This window comes from Heterodontus francisci, chromosome 4, assembly GCF_036365525.1.
Source record: "Heterodontus francisci isolate sHetFra1 chromosome 4, sHetFra1.hap1, whole genome shotgun sequence".
In the NCBI taxonomy this organism is placed as follows: domain Eukaryota; kingdom Metazoa; phylum Chordata; class Chondrichthyes; order Heterodontiformes; family Heterodontidae; genus Heterodontus; species Heterodontus francisci.
The window spans coordinates 41,116,922-41,141,248 of NC_090374.1; the positions used below are offsets into that span (position 1 = coordinate 41,116,922).

The 24,327-nt window shown below is 44.3% G+C and overlaps 1 protein-coding gene across 3 annotated transcripts in view; it reads left to right on the top strand.

Annotated features, from left to right (window-relative positions):
- Window positions 1-24,327, top strand: part of snx25 (sorting nexin 25) — a 317,716-nt gene that overhangs the window by 207,018 nt on the left and 86,371 nt on the right. For all 3 annotated transcript variants that reach the window (XM_068029407.1, XM_068029409.1, XM_068029408.1), the window contains exon 8: window positions 14,456-14,646. In XM_068029407.1, coding sequence (XP_067885508.1) covers window positions 14,456-14,646 — 191 coding nt within the window. The remainder of the gene's footprint in view (window positions 1-14,455; window positions 14,647-24,327) is intronic.

Genomic DNA, 24,327 nt, shown 5'->3' on the forward strand with positions numbered 1-24,327 from the left:
TCCCAGGAATCAACCTAGTGAACCTTCTCTGAACTGCCTCCAATGCAAGTATATCCCTTCTTAAATAAGGAGACCAGAAATTTACTCCGTACTCTAGCTGTGGTCTCACCAATGCCCTGTACAGTTGTAGCAAGACTTCCCAACTTTTATACACCAACTCCCTAGCAATAAATGCCAACGTTCCATTTGCCTTTCTAATTACTTGCTGTACCTGCATGCTAATGTTTTGTGATTCATGTACGAGGACACCCAGATCCCTCTGTACTGCAGTGTTTTGCAATCTCTCTCCATTTAAATAATCTGCTTTTCCATTCTTCCCACCAAAGTGGACAACCTCACATTTTCCCACACTATATTCCATCTGCCAAATTTTTGCCCACTCACGTAACCTATGTATATCTCTTTGCAACCTCTGTGTTCTCCTTACAACCTGCTTTCCTACCTAAATTAAAAGCAAAATACTGCCGATGCTGGAAATCTGCAAAAAAAAACAAAGCGCTGGAATCAGGGATGAAGGATCACAGGCCTGAAACGTTAACTCTGCTTCTCTCTCCATAGATGCTGCCAGATCTGCTGAGTATTTCCAACACTTTATGTTTTTATTGCTTTCCTACTTATCGCCTCCTGCTTTCCCACTATTCACTGACCTATAATGTACTTACTGTATAGTGACAGGTTATTTACTATATTTAAACTCTACTCTGTCATCAATAAAAACAGTGATTTCTGTAGCTTTAATTTATAAGGCTACTTCCTTTTGTCTTTTTCTATCTGCTACAAATTCCTTAGTCAGGGATGTTTAATTCCCAGACTTGAAAGCCAAATTTCTGTCAAGGTTGAAATGTTACATTCCATAATTCTAATTAGTGTATCTAGTTTCCTGATATTATTTCTAATACTTTGCATATTTACATTGAAACACCGAAACTGTGACAAATTTCATACTCGTTAGTACTCCATTTCTTCAATTTTTTCTTGTTCTCTCTTTCGTTATATTTCTCCTGAATACCTCTTTATGCTTATAGCAGTGTCTTTCCTTAACCCCCTCCTGAGCTGCTTATTTTCGATTGCTCTGCTTTTTTTACAATACCTGTTTTTTTTGTTTGCTGCATGTCCATCATCTTTTGTAGATGGAAGGATGCCAACCCCATTTTTTGCACCTCCCCCATACATTGTAAAATTTGCCTTCACTACTCCCCTCATCTCCCACTTACACAATTAAATCCTCTCCCACTGCTTGCTTTACTCCCTCTGCATAGATATTGGTCCCTTTTTTAGTTTAGGTGAAGCCCATCCATCCATAGAGCTTTACCCCACCCCAGTTTCTAATGATCTGGAAATCTGAATCTGACTCCCAACATCTGTTTCCTTTGTAAGACCTCCAATCCTGTTCATCCCTATGTCATTGGTTCCAGTATGAACGAATGACTTCTGGCTGCTTACCTTCCCATTCTGGAATCTTCTCTACTGCTCAGTTATCTCCCTTATCTTAGCACCTGGAAAGCAACTAACCTGTTGGGACCACTGACCCAGCTACATAAAAATACTATCTGTCATGCTAATGAATAGAATCCCATATAACTACCACTTGGCTTTCTCGGCACCTTTCTTCTTGCCACCACACCCACCCCTCATGATACACATTGCCAAAATACTGTTGTGATTTCCTTCCTGTGATACCATCCTTGTGTATGTCTTGGCTATCCAGTTCTGTATGTATGTCTATACGACCTTCAAGCCTTTCCTGCACTACCTGTACCAGTGTTTCTGTTCGGTCCCTGGTGTATGGTAACCGTTTTCTCTCGGTCTGTTTCACTGTGGGGTCACTAATCACCTCCTGCAATGTACTGTTAGGAACTCTTCCTTATCACATTGAGTGCAAATGAATGTTTAGGTTCAGTCATTTTGAGCTGGAACAAGTCGCCTAGTGGCGCAGTGGTTAGCACCGCAGCTTCACAGCTCCAGAGACCCTGGTTCGGTTTTGGGTACTGCCTGTGCGGAGTTTGCAAGTTCTCCCTGTGACCGTGTGGGTTTCCTCCGGGTGCTCCGGTTTCCTCCCACGTGCCAAAGACTTGCGGGTTGATAGGTAAATTGGCCATTGTAAAAATTGCCCCTAGTGTAGGTAGGTGGTAGGAGAATTGAGGGAAGGTGGGGATGTGTGAGGGAAAAATGGGATTAATATAGATTAGTATAAATGGGTGGTTGATAGTCGGCGCGGACTCGTTGGGCTGAAGGGCCTGTTTCGGTGCTGTATCTCTCTATGACTCTATACTTCATAGCCCTATTGTTGTTGGTTTCTAGAAACTTGTGCAAGTTCTACGCAACATTGTTTGTACTAGCCTGCCATAATGAACTCAAAAGGACTCGAATAATTGAAAATGCTGCAAGCCAACGACATTCAAGTGTCAAACTCTGCTATGCTTCAAAGTCAATCTGTTACTTTCCCTTACCCGTCTCCCTCTGGCTTGTACAATCTACTTAAGGCTACCCAGAACAACACAGCACAAATAAAAAGGTACCACAATGGTCAAACAGTAAAGCATCACACCTCAGCACCAGTACATTGAATAAATAGAATCATAGAAAGTTTAAGGCACAGAAAGAGGCCACTTGGCCCATTGTGTCTATGCCAGCCGAGAAACAATCTACCTATTCTAATCCCACCTTCCAGCATTTGGTCTGTGGCCCTGCAGATTGTGGCACTTGAGGTGCATATCCAGACTCCTTTTGAATGAGATGAGGATCTCTGCCTCAACTACCCTTTTGAGCAGTGAGTTCGAGACCCCCACCACCCTCTGGGTGAAAAATGTTTTTCCTCATCACCCCTCTAATTTAATTCTGAACCGAAATAATTGTTAGCTTGTCAATTAAGTCAACCCAGTTAGTACTCTCAAAAATCAACTAAATTATAAAATAAATTGATGATTTCTTACTAATTATTCACTGTAGTTCAGGCCAAATTCTGCTCACTCAGTAGCAATCGCATCCCTTTCCCAGCAAAATTGCTCTTAAATAATGCACTGCATAAAGATAGTCTTTACGAAGAATTTTGTAGGCGCTGTCATGAAATGTTCTTGTGATGGAGATGCTGCAATAAACACGAATCATTTTCAGCAAGGTTATACACATACACACATATGGCCACAAGCGATAACCTTGATGTATTTGTGGCTGCTTTTCGGACCTAACTGCACTACCTCCATATCTCCCAGTCACTGTGCCCCTAACCTTTCCTCTTCTCTTCCAGTCCAAATCATTCGATCTATTCTCTCTGTTTATTTTTTCTTTCCTTTCATTCTTACTCTCTGTCTTCTCTTAAATCCTCCCCCCTCCACCATGTTTAATCTTCTGTGCTGTTGATGCTCCTAGATGGACCCACATCTTTCCTCTCCTTCAACCTAAATATCCTCCACTTGACCATGTTGTTAGTTGTTCTTGCTCCTCTATGCAAGTGTTCACACCATTTCATGGGGTAAATTACTTTAATTCTCTCTCCAACCAATTCTGACTCCTGCCATCTGATGAAACTATTTCTGTAAGTACCACTACGAGGGCAGTGAAGATAACCCTACCAGAGGACCAGTTCTTTGAAAATAAAGCCTTTTCCATTCATGACATCATTCTGAACAAATCAGTTGACATTCTGAGCATGACTGAAATGTGACTCACTGACTGTGATTCCTTTCCCCTCATTGAGACCACACTGACCAGCTTCACATTCCGTGCCCAATGGCTACCCAGTCGCCACCCAAACTGTGGTGGTGATGTCTCTCATCTCCAGGTCCCATTTTGACTTGACCACTCATACTTACAGCTGCATCTCTGAATTGGAGTACCTCACCCATCACTAAACCTGCTACACTTCTTTAAAGGTCTTTATTGTCTATCAATTATCTGATTCCTTCAGTGACTTGTTCACCAAATTACGTCGACATTTTCCTCACTTAAGCTGTGCACCAAGTGACTCCTTGCCCTCACTTACTTAAATCTAATCCTAAATTCCTCTGCTCCATCTCTAACTGTTCCACTTCCTGTTCTCATTCTTCATCACTTTGCATATCAATTTTTCTACTCATACCTGTGGCCATCACTCAAGCTCCCTGTTGGTGGGACCTTTGCCATTTTTATTGTTTCCAGTCAATTGTTCCTCTTGATATCCACAATTGTATATCCACTTACAATACCTCTACCATCATTCTCCACCTGCTGGGCAAAAATCACCATCCCAGATATTCTATTGAGTATAGCATTGCTAGTCACTCTTCTAAAAGCATTTGCATATAGGAATGAATGTGCACTTTCCAATATATATTTATATGATGCTAGCCAGCGGAAAAGCCCCTGGGAAAGACAGCATTACCCCTGAAATAATCAAGAGGGCCAAACCTGCTATACTCTCAGCACTACATGAACTGCTTTGCCTGTGCTGTGACGAGGGAGCAGTACCTCAGGACATGCGCGATGCCAATATCATCACCCTCTATAAAAACAAAGGTGACCGCGGTGACTGCAACAACTACCGTGGAATATCCCTGCTCAGCATAGTGGGGAAAGTCTTTGCTCGAGTCGCTTTAAACAGGCTCCAGAAGCTGGCCGAGCGCGTCTACCCTGAGGCACAGTGTGGCTTTCGTGCAGAGAGATCGACCATTGACATGCTGTTCTCCCTTAGTCAGATATAGGAGAAATGCCGTGAACAACAGATGCCCCTCTACATTGCTTTCATTGATCTCACCAAAGTCTTTGGCCTCGTCAGCAGACGTGGTCTCTTCAGACTACTAGAAAAGATTGGATGTTCCCCAAAGCTACTAAGTATCATCACCTCATTCCATGACAATATGAAAGGCACAATTCAGCATAGCGGCACCTCATCAGACCCCTTTCCTATCCTGAGTGGCGTGAAACAGGGCTGTGTTCTCGCACCCACACTGTTTGGGATTTTCTTCTCCCTGCTGCTCTCACATGCGTTCAAGTCTTCAGAAGAAGGAATTTTCCTCCACACAAGATCAGGGGGCAGGTTGTTCAACCTTGCCCATCTAAGAGCGAAGACCAAAGTACGGAAAGTCCTCATCAGGGAACTCCTCTTTGCTGACGATGCTGCTTTAACATCTCACACTGAAGAGTGTCTGTAGAGTCTCATCGACAGGTTTGCGGCTGCCTGCAACGAATTTGGCCTAACCATCAGCCTCAAGAAAACGAACATCATGGGACAGGACGTCAGAAATGCTCCATCCATCAATATCGGCGACCACGCTCTGGAAGTGGTTCAAGAGTTCACCTGCCTAGGCTCAACTATCACCAGTAACCTGTCTCTAGATGCAGAAATCAACAAGCACATGGGAAAGGCTTCCACTGCTATGTCCAGACTGGCCAAGAGAGTGTGGGAAAATGGTGCACTGACACTGAACACAAAAGTCCGAGTGTATCAAGCCTGTGTCCTCAGCACCTTGCTCTCTGGCAGCGAGGCCTGGACAACGTATGTCAGCCAAGAGCGACGTCTCAATTCATTCCATCTTCGCTGCCTCCGGAGAATACTTGGCATCAGGTGGCAGGACCGTATCTCCAACACAGAAGTCCTCAAGGCGGCCAACATCCCCAGCTTATACACACTACTGAGTCAGCGGCACTTGAGATGGCTTGGCCATGTGAGCCACATGGAAGATGGCAGGATCCCCAAAGACACATTGTACAGCGAGCTCGCCACTGGTATCAGACCCACCGGCCGTCCATGCCTCCGCTTTAAAGACGTCTGCAAACGTGACATGAAGTCCTGTGACATTGATCACAAGTCATGGGAGTCAGTTGCCAGCGATTGCCAGAACTGGGGGCAGCCATAAAGGCGGAGCTAAAGTGTGGCGAGTCGAAGAGACTTAGCAGTTGGCAGGAAAAAAGACAGAAGCGCAAGGGGAGAGCCAACTGTGTAACAGCCCTGACAAACAAATTTTTCTGCAGCACCTGTGGAAGAGCCTGTCACTCTAGAATTGGCCTTTATAGCCACTCCAGGCGCTGCTCCACACACCACTGACCACCTCCATGTGCTTACCCATTGTTTCTCGAGATAAGGAGGCCAAAGAAGGATCCCAGGAGTGTAACAAGAGGATAAACTTGTGAACCGAACTATTTATTTGTGTCTTTCACATACGTCCTACTTTGTGCCTCCATAAACTTTTCAAAGGCTTGTCGCGAAACATTTGGTAGCGTGAGTCCAGGTACAAGTTATTAAGCTGCTCTATTTCATACCAAGTGAACATGCAAAGCAACAGTTATGGCTGAACTAAGCAAGTAGGATCATTATACGAAGATACGTTGTACTGATCAAAGATAATGAACTTGACTAACATATGGGAAGGTGGTGGGGTAGTGGTAATGTCACCGGAGTAGTTATTCAGAGGTCCATGCTGATACTCTGGGAACATGGGTTCAAATCCAACAATGGCAGATGGTTAACTTTGAATTCAATTAATAATTAAAAGCTAATCTAATGGTGACTGTTGTAAAACCCATCTGATTCACTGGTATCCTTTAGGGAAGGAATTCTGCTGTCCTTACCTGGTCTGGCCGACATGTGACTCCAGATCCACAACAAGGTGGTTGACTCTGAAATGGCCTAGCAAACCATTCAGTTGTCTGCAACTGGTGCAAAATGCAAGAACTCCCTTCCTAACAGCACTGTGGGTGTACCTACACCCCAAGGACTGCAGTGGTTCAAGAAGGCAGCTCACCACTACCTTCTCAAGGGTAATTAGGGATGTGCAATAAATGCTGGCTTACGCAATGCCCACATCCCATGAACGAAAAAAAACATTGCCACATCAGTGAGTCACCTTAACTAAAATAACCTCTAACCACTGCCAATGGCGAAAAAAATCCAGAAATGCGATGTAAGACCTTAAATAAGGAAAGGAAGGCAAAGGGATTTAGGGAGGCAATTCCAGGGAGTGGAACAAAGATAGATAGTTGAAGTCACAGCCGTTACTGGTTAGGCCAAGGAAGGTGGGGGTGCCAATCGCTTTGATCTTCCCAGCTACTCCTTTTTTGGCCCACTGCTTTCCGACATTGTCTACTGTCTTTTGTTTCAGCACTGTGTTTCTCTTTTCCCTTTCTAACACCTATAATCATGCTTTTCTTAAAAATACTACTCTTGACCCTGTGGACTTTCCAAAAACTGCATATTCTGCATCTCACCGCCCCGTACCACCACCCACAGCCCCCCCCCCCGCAACACACATTTCCCTCTAAGGTTTTAGGTCACATCTTCACTATCCAACTGTTCCACTACTCCCTCATCAAATCCCTTCAGTATTATGGCTTCTACCGCAAACCCATTGCTGAGATCAGTGTGGGTAAGGTCAGCAACAATATTCTGTATGACAGTTACCACAGTATGTATCCCTCTTTGACCACCTACAACATTTACATGGATGATCACGCTACCTTTCTATCTTTGTCCAGCAGCTCTGCTCTGTGGTACTGCTGTTACAGGATTCCATTTTGACCTACATCACTGGAACCATTGCATCATTTTTTTTTATTCGTTCATGAGAAGGCCAGCATTTATTGCCCTTGAGAAGGTGGTGGTGAGCTGCCTTCTTGAACCGCTGCAATCCTTAGGGTGTAGGTACACCCACAGTGCTGTTAGGAAGGGAATTCCAGGATTTTGACCTAGCGACAGCGAAGGAATGGTGATGTAGTTCCAAGTCAAGATGGTGTGTGTCTTGGAGGGGAACTTGCAGGTGGTGGTGTTCCCATGCATCTGCAGCCCTTGTCCTTCTAGGTAGAGGTTGTGGGTTTGGAAGGTGCTGTCGAAGGAGCCTTGGTGAGTTGCTGCAGTGCATCTTGTAGATGCTACACACTGCTGCCACTGTGCATCGGTGGTGGATGGGGTGCTAATCAAGCAGGCTGCTTTATCCCGGATGGTGTTGAGATTCTTTAATGTTGTTGGAGCTGCACTCATCCAGTCAAATGGAGAGTATTCCATCACTGTCCTTACTTGTGCCTTGTAGATGGTGGACAGGCACTGGGGATTCAGGAGGTGAGTTACTCGCTGCAGAATTTCAAGCCTCTGACCGGCTCTTGTAGCCACAGTATTTATGTGGCTGGTCCACTTCAGTTTCTGGTCAATGGTAACCCCCCAAGATGTTGATAGTGGAGGATTCAGCAATGGTAATGCCATTGAACATTAAGGGGAGATGGTTGGATTCTCTCTTGTTTGAGATGGTCATTGCCTGGCACTTGTGTGGCGCAAATGTTACTTGCCACTTATCAGCCCAAGCCTGGATGTTGTCCAGGTCTTCCTGAATTTGGACACTGCTTCAGTATCTGAAGAGTTGCGAATGGTGCTGAACATTGTGCAATCATCAGCGAGCATCTCCACTTCTGATCTTATGATGGAGGGAAGGCCATTGGTGAAGCAGCTGAAGATGATTGGGCCTAGAACACTACCCTGAGGAACACCTGCAGTGATGTCCTGAGACTGAGATGATTGACCTCCAACAACCACAACCATCTTGGTTTGTGCTATGTATGACTCCAACCAGCGGAGAGTTTTCCCCCTGATTCCCATTGACTCCGGTTTGGATAGGACTCCTTGATGTCACACTCGGTCAAATGCTGCCTTGATGTCAAGGGCAGTCATTCTCACCTCACCTCTTTTGCCCCTGTTTTGACAAAGACTGTAATGAGATCAGGAACTGAGTGGCCCTGGTGGAACCCAAACTGAGCGTTACTGAGCAGGTTATTGCTGAGCAAGTACCGCTTGATAGCACTGTCAACGACACCTTCCATCACTTTGCTGCTGATCGAGAGTACGCTGATGGGGCTGTAATTAGCCAGGTTGGATTTGTCCTGCTTTTTGTGTACGGGACATACTTGGGCAATTTTCCACATTGCCAGGTCGATGCCAGTGTTCTAGCTGTGCTGGAATAGCTTGGCTAGGGGCATGGCTAGTTCTGGAGCACAGGTCTTCAGTACGATTGCCGGAATGTTGTCAGGGCCCATAGCCTTTGCAATATCCAGTGCCTTTAGCCGTTTTTTGATTTCACGTGGAGTGAATCAAATTGACTGAAGACTTGCATCTGTGATGCTGGGGGCTTCAGGAGAAGACTGAGATGGATCATCCACTCAGCACTTCTGGCTGAAGATTGATGCAAATGCTTCAGCATTGTCTTTTGCACTGATGTGCTGGGCTCCCCCATGATTGAGGATGGGGATATTTGTGGAGCCACCTCTTCAAATGCCTGCACAACCACCTAGTTTGCTCCAAGGTTCCATCTCATTCTATTCCTCTTCTATATGTTGTCCCTCATTGACACTTATCTGTTTGCATGGGGTTAGCTATTATGTATGCACCAAAGATATCCACCTTTATCTCTTGATGCCATGACTGTTGCTGTGCTGTCTGATGGCTTGCTCACCAGCAGGAGGATGAGTGAGGCCTTTGAGTACCTCAACATTGGCAAGACGTCCTGTCTGGCTCCTGCCTGAGGCATTATTCCTTGATTCTATCCCTTTCTGGTTTTCTGCTTAAGTTGGTGTTCTACTTGACCTGACTCATCTTCAAACTCCATTGGTTCCAAAGACCACTTACTCCTAGCTCTGAAATATTGTCCTCCTTTTTCCCAACCTCCCCTCATACCTTTGCCATCTCCAGCCTCACTTCTCCGACATCCTGCATGGTAGCCTCGCAACTCTGCCCTATACTTACACTAACTCATCCAGAACTCAGTTACCTGCATCCGATCTTGCACAAATCTCTGTTCACTAACTCCTCTTGTCCTTGCCAGAATTGGTTAGCTCCCTGTGCCTTAGCACATTGATATAAAAATACTCATTTATCAGCCTCAATACCTTTGCAGTTCATCCCAGGCCTAAGGCTGACTTGCATTCTTCACTCAAGCAACTGTGTTCTTCTGCATACTTCTCCCAGCTTCCTGCTTCTTTGGCTGTACATTTGGTGCAAAGCCTTAATTAATTAGGCTCTCACACTCAACAGCTATGTGTCCAAGCCCTTCCACTTTGTTTTCATCCTTCAAACCTAACTTTTTGGCTCTACATCACCTACTTGCTTCTCTGGCATGGAGCCAAACCCAAATAATGAATCATTTTTGGAATGCTATGCGTTGTTTTTATTGCAGTCCTAAGTCCTGCAGCTGATGCACTATTACTGTCGTCAGCTGGCCCTGGCTGACGTCATCAGTGATTACTGCCGTGAGTCATTATATATCAGTTTTTGCTTCTGCGCTCAAGGTGGCAGATTTTTCTCTCACTTACATTGAACAACACGCAGGATATTTGACAGCTCATGCACTTGATGCAAGCGCGTTGCATGTTACATTCTGGAATTCAAAGTCTGATGATTTGGTTGGAAATCAAACACTCAAATCTCTTCATCTATCAAGCTATTATACCGCAACGATTACTTTTTAAATGCCGCCTGGCTACTGATATAGTAGGCACTCTTAAAGTAATAGTATTTAACAAATAAGTTTATGTCATTCCGTAAAACCAATTTAAAGTGGTAAACAAGTATTTTCAAAGCAAATTAATATTCTGCTTTTTGCACAGTGACAGAATATTTAACCTTTCTATTGAAGCATGATGTAATAAATGTCGAATTTTCCAGCACAGCTCAGTCCATTCGATCTATGCCAATAATAATGCTGCACACGAAATTCCTCCCACCTTACTTCATCTGACCCTATCAACATATCCTTCCATTGGTTTCTCCTTCGTGTACTTCTCCAGCTTATCCTTAAATATATTGATGTGATCTGCCACAAACACTCCATGTGATCGTGAACTCCACATTCTCACCACCCTGAGTAAAGATATTTCTCCTGAATTCCTTATTGCATGTGTTAGTACCTTGTATTAATGTCCCTAGTGTTGTTCACCCCAACAAGTGGAAACATGCCCTCGTGTCAACTCTCTCGAACCCCTTCGTAATTTCAATAGCCTGTCAGGTAACCTCTCTGTCTTCTCTTTTCTAAAGAAGAGAGCCCCAGCCTTTCAGTGTTTCCTGACAGTACCCTCTCAGTTCCAGTGATGATGGATTCTCCCATCGCTTTGATGGATGGGTGTTCAGCAAGAAGACTGGTTGTTCACCGTCTAGGTTGGTGTCATCTCATATGTGATGTTGAATAAAATCTTGATTTGCAGATCTGATTGCAAATATTAAATTTGAAGTCGCTGTTGGAGGTGTGAGTGAAGGCACTAGCTTTGAGATGTGCTGTAGGGACTCTGTTCTCCTCGAATGTTGAGATTGCTTGACAACAGACACTTCTCCATTTGAATCTGTCCATACATTTTTTTCCCATGTAGTGGGGTCCAACTTACAGGCTCTGCGATTAACTTTCAGGATGTCCTATTTAATTTTGGGATGTCCTATGGTGCGGGTGTAGGATACTATCTTTGTTACTCTGGAACCACTTGGCCGACCCAGTGAAGCTGAGCTCTGATCAGCATGCTCTCAAACAGGTATGCGGCACCTTGCAAGAGCTTTGGTGTTCGGGATCTTGTCCTGCCACTGGATGTTGCAGATAGATCTTAAGCAGTGAAGGTGGAATGCATCTAGTTGCTTTATGTGACGCCGGGAGGTTGTTCATGACTCTAGCCATAGAGAAGTGATGTGAGAACCACTGCCTAGTAGACTTGATCTTTGTTTTGAGTCAGACTCCATGCTCTCTCCAAAGCCTGTAGGTGAGCCTGCTGAATGCTGAGCTTGCTTTTGCCATGTGTTGGGCGATTTCATCATCCAACGTAATAATGTTAGAGGGGATCGTCCCTAGGTAGCTGAACTTCTGAGCTGAGTTGAGTGTATTGTTGATTATGACTATGGGGTCTTGAAGTTTGTGGCCAGGGGCAGTTTGGTACAAGATCTCTGTCTTTTTCAGACTTGTTGTAAGGCTGAAGCATTCTGAGGCTTGGGCAAAGTGGTAAACAAGCAGCTGGATGTCCTGGAGTGTGTACTATGAGAGCACAGTCATCAGCAAACAAGAGTTCACTTCGTCGTTGTTCTTTGATCTTTGTGCTAGCCTTGAGCCTTTGCAGATTGAAGAGGCTGCCACCTGTCCTGAATTGAATGCTGAATGTGTACTATGTCGAGATCTTTGAGTGCATACAAGAGCATGGCCGAAAGGTAAATGGCAAACAGAACTGGAGCCATTGCACAGCCTTGCTTGGTGCAATTGGCGACAGGAAAGACATCTGACAAGGCACCATTTTGCATTGCACTAGCCATCATGCAGTCGTAAAATGAGTAGATGACCCTGATCATCATTTTAGGGCAGCCATATTTGTGCAGCACCTTCCATAGGCTTTCGCGGTTTACTGTGTCGAAGACCTTGGTCGGGCCAATAAACACCATGTAGAGGTTCTTGTTTTGTTCGCAAGACTTTTCTTGAATTTGACACATCACAAAGATCATGTCGACTGTTCCTTGTCCAGCACGAAAGCCACACTGTGATTCTGGGTACACCAAGTCTGTAAGATGAGTGACAATCCTGTTGAGAATAACCCTTGCAAGAATTTTTCCAGCTGTGAAGAGAAGTGAAATACCGTGATGATTGTCACAGATGGACTTGTTTCCCTTCCATTTGAACAGGTGAGTTATGGAAGCATCCTTGTAATCTTGGGGCACAATGCCTCTCAGTCTCCTCTTTTCTAAAGAAGAGAGCCCCAGCCTTTCCTGACAGTACTCTCTCAGTGCTAGTATTATCCTTGTAAATCGTTTTTTGCACTTCCTCTTGTGTTTCAATCTCCTTTTTATAATATGGCGATCAGAATGGTACATGGTACTCTTAAGTGTGGTCTAACAAAGGTTCTATATAATTTTACAAGGCATTCATGTTCCTTAGATCACTGGAGAGCATTTTAATTTTCTGATGCTGACGCAATATCAATTCAGTGAAACTTAAAGGACCCTGCACCTGAGGCAATCCTATAGCTGTGTTCTCAGCATGACCTGTTCAAGCAATTACTGTTAAAAGGACTGGGTTTTCTAATGTTTGTGTGTGTTCAATGCTGGAAGTAACTTACTGTGAAGAGAAAGGTTCATTACGGGTTGCCTTGATAATATTGGTTGAATAAAATGCTGGTAATTATGATTGTAATATCATTGTAATCATTAGATCTGTTCTGATTGTAATATTCATTGTAATCATTAGATCTGTTAATCTGTTAGCCAGAAACTGAACTGAACCAGCCACAAAAGTGCTGTGGCTACAAGAACAGGTCAGAAGCTGGGAATACTGCGGCGAGTAACTCACCTCCTGTTTCCCCAATGCCTGTCCACCATCTAGAAGGCACAAGTCAGGAGTGTGACTTATCTGGATGGGTGCAGCTCCAACAACACTCAAGAAGCTGGACACCATCCAGGACAAAGCAGCCTGCTTGATTGGCACTGCGTCTACCACTTTCAACATTCACTCCCTTCACCACCGATGCACAGCGGCAGTAGTGTGTATCATAAACAGAATATGAAAATTAACTATGAGAAACACAAAAATCGACTGTAAAAGCTTCTATAGTATGCAAAGGTGTCCCAAAGACTGGCGGATCGTATCAAACAACATGTCCCTTCTGCTGTCCGCAACGGGCAAGGTATGGACCGTACCCAAACAGCCCGTGCTTGCAAAACTCAAAACACAGTGTCCAACATTAGATGTGATTCTGCGATTGGACAACATTTGCTAAATAATCCTCAGTGTGCTAAGAATTACTCTGACAACTAATTTAAGATTGTCAGTAGGGCTCGCAGTGTGGCGCATTTGCATGTACTGGAAGCTTCATATATTAATACACAGGCCCTGTTCTTTGCAGACAGAAAGAATATGCACAAACATTGTGCCTGTTTCAGCTAAACAAAATAAGTGACAGCCATTCGCTGGTTCATTCCTCAGGGCAATGCGTTGACCAATCAGAGTCAAGCTGTCTGGTTTAAATTGTAAACAAAGCTTGGCAGTTAACTGTTAGTCAATGTTAACTGGTGCATTCTCCATGGCAACGCCTCTGCCAATCAGAGTTCACTTGCCAGCCAATCAGAGTTCACTTGCCAACGAATCAGCGCACTCTTCTCATGCAGTATAAATTTGTTGTTTTCCCTTACTTTGGTGTTCTTGCGAATTGTCCTGATGAGTGCAAGACGAAAAGCTTCGACCTAATGTCTCTTCTTTTCAGCAATACCCAAGTTCTGTACTACCAAACGACTCCTCAAGAATTTCTTATGTTCTTATGAATTTACAAAGACGAGGTGGACCTTGAAGGGAAATAATGAGATTTTTGTTTCTTGTTACTCTATAATAGCTGCAGACTCGCACTTCACTGGTGGGCAAAGGATTTAGACTATTTTGAAGGCGTTGTTTCAAAAGTCTTGATGGTACTGATTTTTGTGATCAATCTTTTCCATTTTTTAAAGGGACCTTCCCAATCACCAAGTGTCTCCTTTTTATGTCCAATGCAGATAGCAAAGGAAAAGAATCAGCTGCCATGAAAACAGATCTCCTCCGAGCTCGCAATATGAAGAGATATATCAACCAGCTCACAGTTGCCAAGAAACAGTGTGAGAAACGTATAAAAGCCCTTGGGGGTCCATTGTATGGTCAGCAAGAAGATGGTGCCTGCGATGAGACTGATGCTGCTCCAAATCAAAAGGTAAAAAGAAGCCAAATAACTAAAGATACCATGACATAGGGTAAACAAGGGCATCTGTAGGGACTCAACACAATGAGTCGGGGTCAAGGTTAGCATATTTTAAGTACACTTTGGAGGTATTGACAAATTCTACTTGAATTTGTAAAAGAAAATTGCTTTGAGTGCAGTCCACACCATCAATTACATTTCACGATGCTTTTTTTGTTGTTGCAGAAAGTAATATAATTAACTCACTTGTTTCCCCTCAGACTGGAGCATAGCTCAACTGGCTATTTCTAGATTTTGGCTATTCAATTTCTTTTCTTCCATAGTTTGGGAGCAGTTTAGTGCTTTGGTCAGACTGCACTATGAGTTTGGTTTGCTGGGCACAAAGGAGACATTCAACAGCTGGAGGCAGTGCAGAGAAGAACCACCAGGCTGATCATCAAGTCAGGAGTCCGAGTTTTGAGGAAAAATTAGAGAAATGTAGCTAAAAAATGTGGCACCTCAGAAGAGATCTTATAGAGGTATCTGAGGGAATGGAAAAAGTTCAAGTGGACTACTACTTGTGTAATCTAATTTAGAGAAGGACAAGGGGTCACTTCTTTAAACTAGTAAAAGGTAAATTTAAGACCAATACCAATAAATTGTTCTTCACTTAGATAGTGATCCCTATGTGGCAGAGACTTGCACTTAGATTAGTGGAGTCAGTGCCATTTAAGAAATAATTGAATGCTGCAACTGGGGGACTCTAGAATTTTTTTGGATAAGATAAATTAAGGTGGCCTGAATAGCCTTTCTAATCCATAGCTGTGATGTGACCTTGTGCCATCAGGAAGACAATAATCTGGGATAGAGTTAATTGCTACTTGGAAAGGTTGGGACTAAGTAATGATAGTCAGCATGGATTTGTTGAAGATAAATCATGTTTGACTAACTTGATGAAGTTTTTGTTTTATTCATTCATGGGATGTGGGCGTCGCTGGCTAGTAGAGCATTATTGCCCATCACTAATTGCCCTTGAGAAGGTGGTGGTGAGCCGCCGCCTTGAACCGCTGCAGTCCTTGTTGGGTAGGTAGACCCACAGTGCTGTTAGGAAGGGAGTTCCAGGATTTTGACCCAGTGACGGTGAAGGAACGGCGATATAATTCCAAGTCAGGATGGTGTGTGGCTTGGAGGGGAACTTGCAGGTCTTGGTGTTCCCATGCATCTGCTGCCCTTGTCCTTCTAGAAGTGGTAGAGGTCAAGGGTTTGGAAGGTGCTGTCTAAGGAGCCTTGGTGTGATGCTGCAGTGCATCTTGTAGATGGTACACACTGCTGCCACTGCGCGTTGGTGGTGGAGGGAGTGAATGTTGAAGGTGGTGAATGGGATGCCAATCAAGCAGGTTGCTTTGTCCTGGATGGTGTTGAGCTTCTTGAGTGTTGGAGCGGCACCCATCCAGGCAAGTGGAGAATATTCCATCACACTCCTGACTTGTGCCTTCTAGAGGGTGGATAGGCTTTGGGGAGTCAGGAGGTGAGCTACTCACTGCAGGATCCCTAGCCTCTGACCTGCTCTTGTAGCCATGGTATTATTTGGCTACTCCAGTTCAGTTTCTGGCCAATGCTAACCCCCCCGGATGTTGATAGTGGGGGATTCAGCGATGGTAATGCCATTGAACATCAATGGGCGATGGTTTGATTCTCTTGTTGGAGATGGTCATTGCCTGGCACTTGTGTGGCGCGAATGTTATTTGCCACTTATCAGCCCAAGCCTGAATGTTGTACAGGTCTTGCTGCATCTGGACATGGCTGCTTCAGTATCTGAGGAGTCGCAAATGGTGCTGAACATTGTGCAATCATCAGTGAACATCCCCACTTCTGACCTTATGGAGGGAAGGTCATTTATGAAGCAATTAAAGATCATTGGGCCTAGGATACTACCCTGAGGAACTCCTGCAGTGATGTCCTGGAGCTGAGATGATTGACCTCCACCAACCACACCATCTTCCTTTGTGCTAGGTATGATTCCAACCAGCGGAGAATTTTCACCCTGATTCCCATTGACTCCAGTTTTTCTTGATGCCATACTTGGTCAAATGCTGCCTTGATATCAAGGGCAGTCACTCTCACCTCACCTCTTGGGTTCAGCTCTTTTGTCCATGTTTGAGCCAAGGCTGTAATGAGGTCAGGAGCTGAGAGGCCATGGCGAAACCCAAACTGAGCATCAGTGAGCAGGTTATTGCTAAGCAAGTACCGCCTGATAGCACTGTCGACGACACCTTCCATTACTTTGTTGATGATCGACAGTAGACTGATGGAGCAGTAATTGGACGGGTTAGATTTGTCCTGCTTTTTGTGTATGGGACATACTTGGGCAATTTTCCACATTGCCGGGTAGATGCCAATGTTGTAGCTGTACTGGAACAGCCTGATTAGGGGTGCAGGAAGTTCTGGAGCACAGGTCTTCAGTACTATTGCCGGAATGTTGTCAGGGCCCACAGCCTTAACAATAGATATTAATGATGTAGATGAGGGAATTAAATGTAATATATCCACGTTTGCAGATGACACAAAGCTGGGTGGTAGTGTGAGCTGTGAGGAGGATGCAGAGAAGCTCCAGTGTGATTTGGACAGGTTGAGTGAGTGGCCAAATACATGGCAGGTGCAGTATAATGTGGATAAATGTAAGATTATCCACTTTGGTGGCAAAAACAGAAAGGCAGATTATTATCTGAATGGCGATAGATTAGGAAAGAGGGAGGTGCAGCGAGACCTGGGTGTCCTTGTGCACCAGTCGCTGAAAGTAAGCATGCAGATGTAGCAGGCAGTTAAGAAGGCAAATGTATGTTGGCCTTCATAGCGAGAGGATTTGAGTACAGGAGCAAGGATGTCTGGCTGGAATTATACATGACCTTGGTGAGACCACATCTGGAGTATTGTGTGCAGTTTTGGTCTCCTTATCTGAGGAAGGATGTTCTTGCTATGGAGGGAGTGCAGCAAAGGTTCACCAGACTGAATCCTGGGATGGCAGGACTGATGTATGAAGAGAGATTGGGTCGATTAGGCTTGTATTTGCTAGAGTTTAGAAGAATGAGAGTGGATCTCATAGAAACCTACAAAATTCTATCAGGACTGGACAGATTAGATGCAGGAAGGGTGTTCCCGATGGCGGGTGAATCCAGGACCAGGGGTCACAACGTAAGGATGGGGGTAAGCCGTTTAGGACTGAGATGAGGAGGGATTTCTTCACCCAGAGAGTGGTGAACCTGTGGAATTCTCTACCACAGAAAGCAGTTGAGGCCAAATCATTATCTAACTCTTTCTTGAATATATTTAATGTTCTTTGGGCTAAAGGGATCAAGGGATACGGAGAGAAAGAGGAAACAGGTTACTGAGTTTGGATGATCAGCCATGATCGTATTGAATGGCGGTGCAGGCTCAAAGGGCCGAATGGCCTACTCCTGTTCCTATTTTCTATGTTTCTATCCAGTGCCTTCAGTCGTTTCTTGATATCATGTGGAGTGAATCGAATTGGCTGAAGACTGGCATCTGTGATGCTGGGGACCTCAGAAGGAGGCCTAGATGGATCATCCATTCAACACTTCTGGCTGAAGATTGTTGCAAATGGTAAATTTAGGACCATTAGCAAGAAATTGTTCTTCACCTGGATAGTGATCCCTATGTGACGTTGACTTTCACTTAGAGTAGTGGAGTCAGAGCTATTTAAGAAATAATTGAATGCTGCAATTGGGGGACTCTAGAATCTTTTTGGATGGATGAAGTAACGGTGAGGTAATGCAGCTGATGTGTAGGAACTTTCAAAAATGTTTGACAATGTACTGCATAACAGACTTGTAAGCAGAATTAAAAGCCAAGATTAAAAGGATAGTAGCAGCATAGATACAAAATTGGCTCAGGGACAGAACGTAGAGAGTAGTGGTGAATGGCTATTTTTCCAGACTGGAGGGAAGTGTACAGTGTTGTTCCCCCAGGGTTGGCAAGATCACTGCTCATTTTGATGTATATTAATGATCTGGACTTGGGTATACAAGGCATAATTCCAAAGGTTGCAGGTGACATGAAACTCGGCAATGGAGTGAACAATGAGGGGGATGTAACAGGACATAGACTGGAAAAATGGGCAGATGAATGGCAGCTGAAATTTAATGGAGAGAAGCGTGAAATGATACATTTTGGTGGGAAGAATGACCAGAGGCAAAAAAATGAATTGGTACAATTTTAAAGGGGGGTGCAGAAACAGAGACCTGAGGGGGTACATATGTATCCAAATCTTTGAAGGTGGCAGGACAGGCTGAGAAGGCTGTTAAAAAGGCATATTAACAAAGAAATACAATGCAAAAGCAAAAAAGTTTTTTAAACCTTTATAAAACACAGGTTAGGCCTCAGCTGGGGTATTGTGCTCAATTCTGTGCACCAGAGAGGATGAAGTAGATATTTACCAGAAATGTACCTGGGATGATGGGCTTTAGTTATGTGGAGAGACTTTTGGGGCAGCGCAGTGGTTAGCACCGCAGCATCACAACTCCAGCAACCCGGGTTCGGTTCTGGATACTGCCTGTGCGGAGTTTGCAAGTTCTCCCTGTGACCGCGTGGGTTTCCGCCAGGTGCTCCGGTTTCCTCCCACAGCCAAAGACTTGCAAGTTGATAGATAAATTGGCCATCGTAAATTGCCCCTAGTGTAGGTAGGTATGTGGTAAGAGAATGGTGGGGATGTGGGAGGTAATATGGGATGAATGTAGGATTAGGATAAATGGGTGGTTGTTTGTCGGCACAGACTCGGTGGGCGTAAAGGCCCTATTTCAGTGCTGTATCTCTTTAAAAAAAAAGACTAAGAGGATATTTGACAGAGATGTTCAACATCATGATTGAGTAAATAAGAAGGAATTGTTTCTAGTGGCAGTAGGGTCAGTAAACAGAGGGCGCAGATTTAAGTTGAGAGGCAAAAGAATTGGAGGCGACACGAGAACTTTTTTTAAAGCAGTAAGTTGTTGTGACCTGGATTGCACTGCTTGACAGTGATGGAAACAGATTCAATAGTAACTTTTAAAAGGGAATCGAATAAAAATGTGAATGGAAAAAATAAATTACAGGACTGCGGGGACTGAGCTAGGAAGTGGGCCTAATTGGATATCTCTTTAAAAGAGCCAGCACAGGCTGAATGGTGGGCTGAAAGACTTCCTTTTGCGCTGTATCATTCTTTGATATGTTCATTTGTCACAGGTTTGCCAACTCTGTTTTCATAAGTCCCTGGAGGTTTCATCGCATGACCTCTGCCTCCTACCCCTGATACCACACTCCCACATCAATTGGAAAACAAACATACTCTTTGTTAGCTATTTGGATGATTCTTTGCAGTCGGTCAAGCAGCCTTTTTCTCCATTTCGAATGTTTTTATAATTAACAAATTCTAGAAAATGGTGAAAAAACACTTTTTTTTAAATGCCCCTATGACTATTTTCCCATGTTGCTCGTTGCAGTGTTCAGGAGATTAATCTTAAATCCTGAATAATCCTTGAGGGTTAGCAACCTTGATACAGACTGATAACCATTTGCAATTATCTGTAAATGCTAATCCTGATGTGAGCAGGAGAGCTTGCTGTTGTCCAGCAAGTGCTTTACTAACAGAAAATTTAAGCATCACTGTAAACTGCAACTAGAGCATGTCTGTATGCCGATCGCTAATTTCGATGACTGAAGAGTTCTATGGAATTAACCATGTAACTTGGGCTGCCAGCTCTGTGCCAGTCTTCGCAGACATTGATCACAAACTAGCATCCATACTATAATTGTGCCCTTAAAAAATGTGGCAACTTTTACTTTTTTTTAAAGCGATACAGCACTGAAACAGGCCCTTCGGCCCACCGAGTCTGTGCCGACCATCAACCACCCATTTATACTAATCCTACACTAATGCCATATTCTTACCACATCCCCACCTGTCCCTATATCTCCCTACCACCTACCTATACTAGGGGCAAAATATAATGGCCAATTTACCTATCAACCTGCAAGTCTTTGGCATGTGGGAGGAAACCGGAGCACCCGGAGGAAACCCACGCAGACAAAGGGAGAACTTGCAAACTCCACACAGGCAGCATCCAGAATTGAACCCGGGTCGCTGGAGCTGTGAGGCTGCGGTGCTAACCACTGCGCCACTGTGGAAAAAATGCTGGAAATATTCAGCAGGTCAGGCGGCATCTTTGGAGCAAGAAGCAAAGCTAACGTTTCAGGTTGATGATCTTTCATCAGAATTTGTTCTGCTCTTCTCGATAATTGACCTCTTCTACATTCGCCTGACTCTGCAGGTGGTAACTGGTAATCAGCACTGGGGCTGCTGGGAGTGACGACGCCTTGAAGGAATGCAGTCCATCCCATAGCACCAATGGGCAAGGGACTGTACGGGGGGAACGACAAAGTGTAGAAATGCAGTTGTGATAGGAGGTTCCATAATCGGGGATTTTAGATTTTCAGATTTAGAGATACAGCACTGAAACAGGCCCTTTGGCCCACCAAGTCTGTGCCGACCATTAACCACCCATTTATATTAATCCCATATTCCTACCACATCCTCACCTGTTCCTATATTCCCCTACCACCTACCTATACTAGGGGCAATTTATAATGGCCAATTTACCTATCAACCTGTAAGGCTGTGGGAGGAAACCGGAGCACCCGGAGGAAACCCACGCAGATAAAGGGAGAACTTGCAAACTTCACACAGGCAGTACCCAGAATTGAACCCGAGTCACTGGAGCTGTGAGGCTGCGGTGCTAACCACTGCGCCACTGTGCCGCCGGATGGACAGGCTGTTCTGTAGAATTGTGAATCCCACATGGTGTGTTGTTTCCCTGGTGCTGAGGTAAAAGACATCATGGAGAGGCTGCACAGTATTCTGCAGGGGAAGGGAGTGAGCCAGAAGTTGTGATACATGTCGGTGCCAGTGGCATAGAGAGGGCAGATATTGAGGTCTTAGGGTCAGACTTTTAGGAGCTAAGGAGGAAGTTAAAAAGTAGGACTTTGAAGGTAGTAATCTCTAGATTACTCCCAGTGCCGCATGCTAGTCAGAGTCGAAATAGGAAGATAGGGAGGATCAATGCGTGAGTTGAGGCATGGTGCAGGAGGGAAGGCTTCAGATTCTTGGGACACTGAGACCAATTCTGGGGCAGGAGGCACCTATTCAAAAGGGGCAAGTTGCACTTCAACAGAACTGGGACCAATGGCCTCGTGGGGAGGTTCATTAGTGTAGTTGGGGAGGGTTTAAACTAAATTATCAGGGGGATGGGCACCAGCATATAGAGATAGAGAAGAGAAATAGGTGCACAAAGGAGTGAGAGTGTTGGAAAGTACTAGAGAAGGAAGTACTACCGTATAGGGTTGGAGCAAACTAAGAAGGACTACAGGGAATACAAAGACAGGTTTAGAACATATGTGTGTAAATGCACTAAGTGTAGTGAATAAGATTGGTGAGCTACAAGCACAAATAGCTATGTGGGTGTATGATGTAATGACAATATCGGAAACATGGCTTAAAAATGGTGAGGACTGGGCGCTTAATTTTGAAGGATATAAAGTGTTCAGAAAAGATAGGGAAGGGAAAAAACGAGGTGGGGTGGCAGTACGGATTAGGGAAGACATTGAAGAGTTGGAAAGGAAGGATGTCCTTCGGGGGAAAGAACAGAATCCATTTGCTACAGTAAAGGATAAAGAAGGGGAGGAATTTCTGAAATGTGTTCGGAAGAACTTCCTTGACCTGTATGTTCTCAGTCCAACTAGGAAGGGAGCATTATTGGATCTGATGTTGGGAAATGAGATGGGCCAAGTGGGGCAACACTGAAGTAACAGTCATCATTATATCTGTCATAAGGTTTAGATTAGTAATGGAGAAAAGCACGGAACAATGTAAAGAAGAATGTTTAAATTAGGAGAGGGCTAACTTCAGTGGGATGAGAGAAATTCTAGCGAAGGTGAAATGGAACCAAAAACTGATGGGAATGGCTTTAAGGAGATGTTTCAGGCACAGGCTAGGAACGTTCCACCAAGAGGGAAAGGCAGGGAAACCAAAGTCAGGGCTGCTTGGATGAAGAAGGAGATAGCAAATATGATGAAACAAAAAAGCGAGTGTATGATGCATGTCAGGTGAATTCTTCAAGCAAGATTCAGGCCGAATACAATAAGTTGAGAGGGAAAGTGAAGAGGAAAATAGGACTGGTGTTACAACCAGGTGAGAAGGGGTCTAGGGGGTTCCTTCTCAGCCTTTGCCTGGTTTAACCGTAACAGGGTTTAATTTTAAAACATGGTGTTTTTATCTTCCCCTCAGTGAATCCTTGTTCACTGCTCCAATTGTAAGGCAAATAAATCAGACAGGTTTCCTTAGATTTAAGCAAGTAAGGTAGAAGTTTATTAATCTTAGACTCTAATCCAGTTAATGGCTACGAATATGCGACGCGACCACGCTAGCATGCCTACGCAATAAACACACACAGTTGGAGATAGAAAAAGTAGAAAGAAAAATTTGAGGCAATATCTGTTAGGTATTTACTATCCTTTAAGTTCAATGTGGAGTCTTTGGTTGCCGGCAAATCCTGCTGTTCGTTGGAGCCCAGTTCACGCTTCAACTTGTTTCGATGTCGGAGTCTTTTCTGTCTTGAGGTTTACGTGTCTTCTGTGGGTCCGGTGGCTTGGGAGAAAGCGGGAGAGAGAGACAGCCAGGAGAGAGACTTGCTTGTTCCAGCTTCAGTTGCTAAAACTGCCTTCTGAAAAAACTGTCCTGTGGCTAGTTCAAAAAACCTGGACCAGCTAGTTAGTCATGTGACCAGCTAGTTTAACCAGTCCTGGCTTTGTGGCTTGTATCATCTTAGCAGAGCCTGGAATGCTCTTCCTTATACCTTCAATCAATGTCTGGTGATCAAAATCCATTTGGGTTAATTGGAGCAGGGAATAGTCTTTTGTTTCCCCAAGCAGCATCTCTTAGTATGTAAATATCCTTCCAGCCCAGTGTCTGGTGATTTTCAAACAAGTCATTTCTTCACTGCAGCGAGAGTTTAAAATCAATGTTCATATGACAAAATGAATATGCCTCATTCTTGGCAGGTGGGGGTCTGTATGACACTGGCAGAAAGAATATGAGAATAGAATGGCAGTTAACATAAAAGGGAACCCAAAAATCTTCCACTGGCACCTAACTACTAAGCGGGTAGTAAGAGGTAGGGTAGGGCCTAATCGGGACAAAGAGGGCGATATGTGCTTACAGTCGCAGTGCAAGACTCGAATACTTTGTGTCGGTATTTATCAAGGAAGAGGATGCTGACAAAATATTGGTCAGAGTGGAAATGGTAGACGTAATGGATGGGGTTGAAATGGATAGGCAGGATGTACTTGAAAAGCTGGCTATGCTTGGAGTGGATAAGTTGACTGGTGCTTTGCATCCCATGTTACTAAGGGAAGTGGGGATGGAGATGGTGGAAGGGCTTGCCATAATCTTTCAGTCTTCCATAGATACAGAGGACGTGCTAGAGGATTGGAAAGTGGCAAATGTGACATCTTTATTCAAAAAATTGTGTAAGGACATTCCTCGTAACTACAGGCTGGTCAGTTTAACATCAGTGGTGGGTAAGGTTTTAGGAACAATAATCAGGGCAAAAATTAACAGGCACCTGGAGAGGTTTGAATTAATTAAGGAGAGCGAACATGAGTTTGTAA